At 37.5% G+C, this 10,417-nt stretch overlaps 1 protein-coding gene across 4 annotated transcripts in view; it reads right to left on the bottom strand.

Moving 5' to 3' along the window:
• Positions 1–9,929: 9,929 nt before the first annotated feature.
• Positions 9,930–10,417, bottom strand: part of LOC119341879 (EEF1A lysine methyltransferase 4-like) — a 3,015-nt gene continuing 2,527 nt past the window's right edge. Inside the window, exon 8 of one of the 4 annotated variants that reach the window (XM_037613728.1) lies at positions 9,930–10,364. In XM_037613728.1, the coding sequence (XP_037469625.1) occupies positions 10,153–10,364 (212 nt within the window). In that variant the 3' untranslated portion in view covers positions 9,930–10,152. The remainder of the gene's footprint in view (positions 10,365–10,417) is intronic. The other 3 variants (XM_037613737.1, XR_005165319.1, XR_005165312.1) reach the window with 3 other exon arrangements.

Raw genomic sequence — 10,417 nt, 5'->3', positions numbered from 1 at the left:
TCCGCAGAGTGTGTTTAATTTATCAATAGCCGCGCTCGCGGATATGGGCCCAGTTCTTAGTAGGTCACACTATAGGTCAATAGAAATAATACCCTGCTTAATTATAACCCTGGTTCGATGAGGAAAGAAGTTAGTTGATCTTTATGTGATCGTGAGAGGATCACAGTGGTATCGTGGATACCGAGGCTGGTTGATGTTTGTGGTGTTATGCGGTAATCACAGGTAAGGATCAAGCTCCTTGTGGTCATGTAATGATTACTATGGTATTTTTAATACCAAGCTTCATTTGATCCTGAGGTGATTGTGTGATGTCCATGATGGTAGGTGGTATATGTGGTGCTTACGAGATAACCCCGATCAGAGTAAGTTGGTTCATGATATGTTAAACCTGCTACATGCTAGTATCATCCCGTGCTTATCATGAGTAACATTTCCATGCTCATTTCATATGATATTGATGTGTTATGTTCAATATGTTCATGCCATGCTCATTTGTTGTTGTTCTAGTGGTATCATGTTCATCATGGTTTAACCTGTAAATGCCATGATGTTGTTTGTCTTGATTGCTTTTAGTTGTTGTGAGCTTGCGAGCACATTCAAAGTACTCACCTAGCATGTCATGCCAGTTTGCGGGTCATGCCGTGTTTGCTTGTTTGCCGAGGATCCCGAGTTTGCGAGCTAGGATACGCGTTCCAGCCAGAGTCCCTGGGGAGTGGAGTCCATCGCTGTCATCATTGTTCCAATGCTAGAAGTTATTCTGCTTCTAGCATAGAACAACCTTGGGAGGCGTAGTGTCGCCGTGCCGATGTAATTCCCTATTATATCGGAACCTTTGTATCCATACCCTTTGTAATAAGAGTTGGTTTGTTCTATGCCAAGTAGTGTCGTATTCAAGAATACTTGATCTCTGGGGTGGAATACGGGGTGTTCCGGTCTCTCTGAGCTGGGGTGCCACAATGGAGCTCCGATCAAGGAGATCAAAAATCTCAAGAAAATGAAGAACACGGGAATGGAGGCAAGCATGATTTTTTTCTGGAGGAAGAAGAAGCAGTGGGCAGGTGAACCAAAAGTGAGGGGTTCCCTATGGGGCCCACAAGCTCACATGGCGCGCCCAAGGGGTAGGCACACCTTGTGAGCTTGTGGCTCACTGGTGCACCCCCTGGGTTGTGTTAAGTGCCAAAACTTCTACTGTATTAAAATCATATTGAATTTTTAGGCCATTCTGTGGAATTTTATTTTTGGGACATGTTTTAATGCACTGGTAACTCAAAAAATGAAATGAACATGGCATTTTACTTTATTTAACTAAAAATAACAGAGAGTGAACTAGAGTTACAAAAGGTTGTGCTTACAGAATTCATCGACTATATGCCCCTAAAAAATAATCCATTAATAGGGTTGATCAAGTCTTATTATTAACTATTTCTGAGTGACATAAAATTGAAGAACTTTTGTATAGCACTAAGTTACCTCAAGTGGAATATGCATTGTCCCAACAACAAGAGTTTGATATTTCTTTTTGGGAACCGGAAGAGGAAACTCAAAACTTCTAATAGTAATTGTCATAATTTTTTCAATAGTGTTGATGCTATTCACTTTGTTTTGCGTCTTCAGGAAATATACCGTATGTTTATCGCCATTAACATGAAAAGTGACCTTGCTTTTGTTGCAATCAATAACAGCCCTTGCAATATTCAGGAAAGGTCTGCCAAGGATAACCGACTTGTTGTTGTCCTCGGGCATATCAAGAATAAAAAAGTCATCAAGATCTTAATGTTAGGAACCACAACAGGAACATCCTCACAAATACTGACAGGTATGGCTGTTGATTTGTCAACCATTTGTAATGAAATTTCAGTGGGTGTCAACTTATTCAAGTCAAGTCTTTTATAAAGAGAAGAAGGCATAACACAAACACCAGCTCCTAAATCACACAAAGCAGTTTTTAACATAGTTTCTCTTAATAGAGCATGGTATAGTAGGGATTCCTAGATCTCCTAAATTCTGAGATATTTTCCCCTTGAAAGAATAATTTGCAAGCATAGTAGAAATTTCATCCTCAAGTATTTTCCTTTTATTAGTGAAAATATCATTCATATATTTAGCATACGGAAGCATTTTCATGGCACCAGTCAAAGGTACTTGCAGAAATAAAGGTCTAAGTAATTAAACAAAGGGATTGAAATTTTCTTCATCCTTAGTTTTTAAAGCCTTACTAGGAAATGTCATAGGTTTTTGAACCCATGTTTCTCTTTCTTTTCCATGTTTGCTAGCAACAAAGTCTCTTTTATTATATCTCTTATCCTTAGAAGGCGGGTCATCAAGCTCAACTTCAGGTTCTATTTCTATGTCATTATCAGATTCCTTCTTATTGTCTAGTGGAGCATCAGTATCATCATCATCATTATCATTATCACTAGGTATATGCTCATTACCAAACTGTGTCTCAACATCAGAAATAGAAACATCATTAGGATTCTCGGAAGATTTTCTATGAAAGGTTCACTAGAAACATGCAAAGTTTTATATTTATTCTTCTACCTTTTCTTCTTCCTAGGTGAACTAGGTGCATCGTTATTAATCCTCTAAGAATCTCATTCAATTATTTTAGGATGACCCTCATGATATGGAGGATCTGTTGGAAGTATGCCCTAGAGGTATAATATTATATCATTATGTTTCTGTGTTCATAATTATGAGTTTATATTCTATGTTATAACTGCCATGATCCAGGAATATGCGATTCAGTGGAAAACTCATATGCACATGTAGAACGATAAACGGTAAATTGAGATTCCTAGTCATGCCTCTAAGACTAGCTCAAGTGTTGTTCGTGATCATGTTTTCTGGATCTTGAGATATCGTTAAGTGTAATGATGCTCTGAAAACAACATTGAGAGTATGACGTTAGAAGAACGATCATATCGAATCAACCCAAAAACTTGTTTGTTATACTTTGAGATTTTAAGTTGTGATTTTAGTTCCTTAGACCATGAGAGTATCGTAGTCACTTCTTACCATACGATGAGCTTTGGGATTGCTCAAACGTCATCAATTACTTGGTGATCATATCGACAACTTACAGGTTTATCTGAAAGTTTGACAAGGGACATGATAGCTCGAGAGTGGAATTTTCTCCTCCGACGATGGCGAGATATTTTTAGGGCCCTCTCGGTGTGATGTCATACATCATCATATGGCCAGACACAGGTGACTTCTTCACGGGGATGCCGGAACACGGCAACAAGAAAGAAGAACAGAATCGACAACGAGGAGACCGGTATAGTGAGCATGTATATGACTCAAGAGGATATCGATATATCTCACCTCGAGTTTTGTAAAGTACCGCGAAGCAAAGTGAACATCAGATGATAACCAAAGGTTCATGATACGTCTCCAACGTATCTATAATTTTTTGTTGTTTCATGCTATTATATGATCAATCTTGGATACTTTATATGCAATTTTATATCGTTTTTGGGAACTAACCTATTAACTCAGTGCCCAATGCCAGTTCTTGTTTTCTGTATGTTTTTTGTTTTTCAAAAGAATAATACCAAGCAAAGTTTACGGTGATTTTTTTCTGGACCGGAAGGGACCCTAGAAGCTTCAGGGGGAGACCACATGATCTATGGGAGAGTCACAAGCTCACACTACACACACCCGGGGGGGCGTGCCACCTGAGCTTGTGGGCCCCATGCAGCTCTGTTTGACCTAATTCCACCTCTGTAGTTTAAATCGTGAAACCAACAGGGAGCCACCCGAAATAATTTTTCCGCTGCCGCATGCTTCTATTCTTCCATGATTGCATCTCGAGGCCTTTTTTGGTACTCTACTGAAGGGGGAATCGATCACGGAGGGCTTCTACATCAACCTCGCTGCACCTCCAATGATGTGTGAGTAGTTTACCACAGACCTACGGGTCCATAGTGATTAGCTAGATGGCTTATTCTCTCTCTTTGATCTTCAATACAATGTTCTCTTCGGAGATCGATTTGATGCAATCTTCTTTTGCGGTGTGTTTATTGGGATCCAATGAATTGTGAGTTTATGATTTGGAATATTCATTGAAAGTAATGGAGTCTTTGCTAAACTTTATTATGCATGATTATTATATCTTTTTATTTCTCTATGATCTATCCATTTGGTTTGGCCAACTAGACTGATTTATCTTCAGTGGGAGAGGTGCTTTATATTGGGTTCAATCTTGCAGTGTCCTCACCTAGTGATAGTAGGGGTAGCGAGGCATGTATTGTATTGTTTCCATTAAGGGTAAAATGACGGGGTTTAATCATATTGCTTGGTTTTATTCTGTCTCCATTATGTCATCTTGCTTAAAGTGTTACTATGTTTGTCATGAACTTAATACCGTAGATGCAGGCAGGAGTCGGTCGATTGGTGGAGTAATAATAGTAGATGCAGAGAGGAGTCGGTCTACTTGTCACGGACATAATGCCTATATACATGATCATTGCCATGAATATCGTCATAACTATGCGCTTTTCTATCAATTGCCCAACAGTAATTTGTCTACCCATCGTATGCTTTATTATGAGAGAAGCCTCTAGTGAAAACTATGGCCCCGGGTCTACTTTTAATCATACTAGATGAATTCCCCATGCATTGCTGTGGAAATTTGTATAAAATATAAAGTGTGTTGAACTACTCAACCTAGCTAGTATCTTTATGGTTTCTCCTTTAGCAAGATAATTTGTTTACCAATATTTTCAAAAATAGATAAATTTATGTCTTTGTATAAGTCTGAAATGGAGCAAAATAAAACAAAATATACCTGCATCAATTTTCTTTCATGGAGCACCATAGTGTGAGCTACACGCATGTGTCACACGCATGTGTCAAGAGACTTTAGTACTTTAAGCATCAGTTACTGCATGCATGCGTCAGTTACCACATGTGCTTGATGCAACTGCTCTCAGTGTGTAGGTCAGATGGCTATTATGGACTAATCTAGTATATCCAACGGCTAAATTAATTTGGGTGATGTGGCTCAAGGAGAAGGCAGAGAATTCCTAATAGTGGGGGCTAGCTATTGAGATATAGTATACTACAAAAACCGATAGTACCTTGCTACAATTTTACTCTTTTTATTATAATTTTCAATTTATCTATTTATCATTACCAGAGTTAATCCTTGCAAGTAACACGTTCAAGGGGATTGACAACCCTCTTGCCCGCGTTGGGTGCAAGCATTTGCTCTTGTGTGTGTAGGTGCTACTTACTAGGCATTTGCGTGATTCTCCTATTGGTTCGATAACCTTGGTTCTCAGTGAGACAAATAATATTCGCTACTATATTGCTTCACCCTTCCTCTTTAGGGAAAATCCCAACGCAGCTCACAAGTAGCAGAAATAATTTCCGTGCCATTATCGGGGAGACATCTCAACTACCTACGGGTTCCTTCAAACAAATTATCATTTACTGCTCTACTTTTTATTTGCTTTCTCTTTTCATCTCCCTCCACTTCACTAAAAATCCAAAAACACACAAAATATACTTTGCTTGTTTGCTTGAAGTTGCTATCATGTCTGAGTTTGAGAAAGTTATTGTTGAGAGTGCTAGTGAAGATAATGCTAGTGAGTTTCTTGAGGAAAAGCCTAAATTATTTGATCTTAATCATGATCCTCCTGAGAATGAAGTTCACCATAATGGAGCTCCCACAATTTTAAAAACTAAAACTTATCATGTGGGTAGTGGAAATATTATTGGAAAGAATGTCATCCAAGAATTGTTTAATTGTACTGGAGTCATACCACGAATTAAAGGACCTATTCTTGATAAATCAAATTGCTATGTGGATGATATTTCTATGCTTGTGGTTAAACTAGAAGGAAATTTTTTGCACATCCATCCTGTCTTACAAAAGATGTTATTTGAACTTCCCAATATCCATAATCCAAAGGCTAAAAAGATCGCCACTATCATCCTTTTGCTTGAATTTGATTATATAATCCAAGAAGCTAGGGATATCTTTGCCTTTTATAAAATAGATTATGAGCATACTCCAGAAATTCTCCGTGATAAAGACACCATGTGTGAGGTTGGAATCTAATGATTATTATGCTTATGGTGAAAATACTGCTTGTACCAAAACACTTGTGATAAAAACCTTATGCAGAGTTAATCAAAACCTTGTACCACAACACTTGTGATAAATTTGAATGGATCACCAAGGGAATTGATGAGGGATTTGGTGAAGAATGGTTTGAAAATACCGCTAGAGATCCTATTGATGATGAAATCCAAGTTTTATTTTAGGATATCTATGGTGATGATTTAGAGTTTGAAGTAAGGAACGTCAAAATTACCAAACAAAGTCCCTTCAACTATTTAAGTTCATCTACCAGAAAAATAGAATATGAAAGTAGAGAATTAATGAGAAAGCTTTTTGAAGATTTGATCCAAAAGGATTTAGAAACAAGGATGACAATACTTGAAACAGTCCATTATGCCTAGCTAGGGGCATAAAACAATAACGCTTGTTGGGAGGCAACCCAATAATTATCTTAAATTCTTGCTTTTTATTTCTGTTTTGGTGTGATGGCATGATTATTGCTACTGTAATAATTATGTTTTTATCTTTTAGTTAGTGTTTGTGTCAAGTAAAGCCTTTGGGATAATTTGGTTGATAGTTGACTTGATTCTATGCAAAAACAAAAAAAAATGCGTCCAGTGCAAGAATTTTTATAATTTACTGGAATGTGATCTTGGTCTAAATTTCTTACACATGATTGATATACAAATTGCCCACGTTTTCCTAAATTTTCAGATTTGTTTGAAGTACATAAGTATAGTTTTTGTTCAAATCAGACTATTCTATTTTAGACAGATTCTATTTTATATAGCATAGTGTGTTTATTTTAATGATGCTATGGATTATATGGGGGGGGGGGGGTAATAAGTCATGGAGAAGTTAGAATACAACATGATTATTAATGAGTTTACAATACCTAAAGTTTATGATTTTTCTATTATACTGACGGATCTCATGAAGTTTCTGTTGAGTTTTGTGTGCTGAAATTTTTAAATTTTGGGTGAGATCACGATGGGTGAAGAAATAAAGAGTGGCAAGACCCTAAGCTTGGGGATGCCCTGGATGGCATCCCCTCTTTTATCTACAAATCATTAGTTATATTACTTGGAGCTATATTTTTAATCATTACATAATATGAGATCTTCTATACGATTATGAACGGACACCTTGTTTATATATATGGGCGGGCGGGCCGGAAGGGAGTCCGGTTCTGTTCTTCATTCCAAATGAAAAATGGGAAAGGAGACCGGCACTCTGAGTCCTCTTGTCGAACTTCTTTCTTCCATGGACCGTGGTGGATGGAAACAGAAACGTGCCCGGTGAAGTAAAAAAGAAAATGAAACCTGCCCGTACTTGGCAGCGGTCCAGTTCCGAATTTCCCATCCAAGCTTTGCTATTTCTGAAAGTTGCCAAGCGGACCGTAGGGGAAGGGCAATGAGGGCTCTCGTTTGTTGCCAAGTGAAGTGCATTGTAGGCCCTTAAACTATTTCAGGGATGTCACGTAGATTTTTAAACTATGAAAATCGGTATTCAGGTCTAAGTGTGTCATTCAGGTCCAAAATATGTCCTACCCCACCTGACCGGGCAGCTGGCACCGTTGATTTGTGACACGTCCTACCTGGGCCTTGCCTGTGACGGAAATATGCAAATAAATTTAAATTCATGGACTTTAAAATTATGTTCGTGTCGTTCACGAATATGGAAAAAAAATGTTTGCGTTGTTCGCGAATATGGAAAAAAATGTTCAGGAACATTCATATTCTTTACCCCGCAAAAAAACATTCATATTCTTTCACGACTTTAAAAAAATGTTCGTGAATATGAAAAAATGTTCACGACTTGGAAAAAATGTGTGCGTTGTTTGTGAACATTCATACACTTTCATGACTTTTAAAAAATGTTCGCAGATATGGAAACAATATTCACGACTTCAAAAAAAATGTTGCGTCGTTCACAAATATGGAAAAATGTTTGTGAACATTCATATACTTTCACAACTTTTAAAAAATGTTCATGAATATGGAAAAAAAAATGTTCACGACTTTCAAAAAATGTTGTCTACATTCTCGAATATGCAAAAAATGTTCGAACATTCATATACTTTCACAACTACAAAATGTTCGTGAATATGGAAAAAAATGTACATGACTTTAGAAACATGTCCGTGCTGTTCGCCAATATGGAAAATATTCGTCAACATTCATGTACTGTCACGACTTAATAAAAATGTTCACAGATATCGAAAAAAAATCACGACGTTAAAAGAATGTCCGCGTCATTCTCAAATATGGAAAAATGTTCGCGTGCATTCATATACTTTCATGACTATAAAAAAATTCGTGAATATGGAAAAAATGTTCACGACTTAAAAAAATGTTTGCGTCGTTCGCGAACATTCATATACTTTGACGACTTTAAAGTCATGAACATTTTTTTTCATATTCTCAAACAATTTTTTTTAAGTCGTGAACATTTTCTCGATATTCGTCAACATTTTTTGAAATCATGAACATTAAATTAATGAACATTTTGTAAATTCATAAACGTAGTTTAAAATTCATGTGTTGTAAACATTGTTTATGCCACACCCAACATGTTTATGGGCTCAAAATATGCCACACCCAACGCAGGCTCCATGCGTTCGTAAATTCTGAAAACAATGTTCATTTTCCCTACTTAGTCTGTGCCACACCCAACATGTGTGCTGCTGCTGCTGCTGCTGCACGGAGAATGACATCTCCAACGCAGATTAACAAAACGCACACAAATGTATGAAATGGGCTTTGCAGACACTTTTAATCATCCAATATAATCATAAAATTGGGTCGAACCGGTCCGGACGTCCGAAATCTCACAAACCGTCCCAAATCAAAGAGTGCTTTGGGGGAGTCCGGTCGGTCTGTTTGATCACTGTCTTTTTTTTAGAAGGTTTGATCACTGTCAGTTAGACCATGTCTCCCCACCGTCCATGTCTCTCACTCTTTCTTTCTCAGTCCATTGGACCCGTTGTCACTCAAGTCTGAATTTGAGGGACATGGTTGGATGTCCTTCGTCCGACCGGCTGTCTGCGGACACGTTTGAATATTTTGTGAGGTATGTTTGGTGATCCGACTTGGAGATGTCCTAACTCCTCCGATTCCAGCCGAGCGTCATTTTTGTCCAAACTAGCACCGCAAATGCCGAAAATTACTAATGGAGCTCGAGCTCCATGGAGCCCAAATATAAATCAACTTTTTTTAGGTTTTAAAAAATTATGAAAAAAAATACACACATACCTATTGATGTATACTACTTGTCCGTAAGGTTTCATGGAGAAATACAATCTTACGTGAGCTACACAAAAATAAAAAAATTATGTATTTATAGCACGTGTACTATTCAAATTTTTTTTTTGTACACCTCGCATCAAAACATATTTCATAATGAAATTTTACACACATCTACTCCCTCCGTTCCTAAATATTTGTCTTTCTAGAGATTTCAACAAGTGACTACATACAGAGCAAAATGAGTGAATCTACATTCTAAAATATATCTATATACATCCGTATGTAGTAGTCCATTTGAATCTCTGAAAAGACAAATATTTAGGAACGGAGGGAGTATTATGCATCTATAAGTACTTGTGTGTTTATTTTCAGATTCTTTTGAAGCATAACAATTTGCATTTTGAAAGTTTGAAAATTTCAGGTTCCATGGAGCCCGAGAGCCAAAAAACACCACTCTGCAAATGTGCACTATACTTAAAAATTATAGAAATAAATTGTACGCACTATAAAACGGAACAAAAAGAGTACTAATGTATCATTGTTGTTAAGAAGGCTTATGATGCATATTGGCTCAAAACAATGCAAATATAATACGTATCAATTAAAGCTTGCAGAGAAACGAAATTTACTCATTCCAAGCGAACTAAATAGAACTCCACAGGTTCACTCACTAAGTATGGCAGATAGAAACACACAATAACTATATTTCTTAAATCTTCCAACTTCCACAAAGCACACTCATCTCTCACTCGCGCCAGATAATGGCACAAAAGGGTATGCGTTTTCATAATCAATGGTAATATTTAATTCGGTCATTGTGGTCGGACTCCATTAAAATGAAGACATGGCATCATCTTGACCAGCAACCATGGACTTATCTTCGGTCACTATATCTGACTTGTAACAAACATAAATGAAATGTGACTCTGGATCCTTGAGAACGTGGTCAGGTGGCAGTTGGCCATCCACTGTCAGCGCAACTTTCTCCATCATGGCGTGTGCAGCACCGTTGCTCCATTTCAGCTGGTATTCAGGTGTGGCTGCTAGCAGAAAGAACAGATACAATGTCAAGGTCTATGCAATGCAACAAAATTAA

The sequence above is a fragment of the Triticum dicoccoides genome, chromosome 1B (assembly GCF_002162155.2).
Source record: "Triticum dicoccoides isolate Atlit2015 ecotype Zavitan chromosome 1B, WEW_v2.0, whole genome shotgun sequence".
NCBI lineage: Eukaryota > Viridiplantae > Streptophyta > Magnoliopsida > Poales > Poaceae > Triticum > Triticum dicoccoides.
The sequence above is the reverse complement of the archived record's forward strand: the minus strand, read 5'-3'. Positions and strand labels throughout refer to the sequence as shown.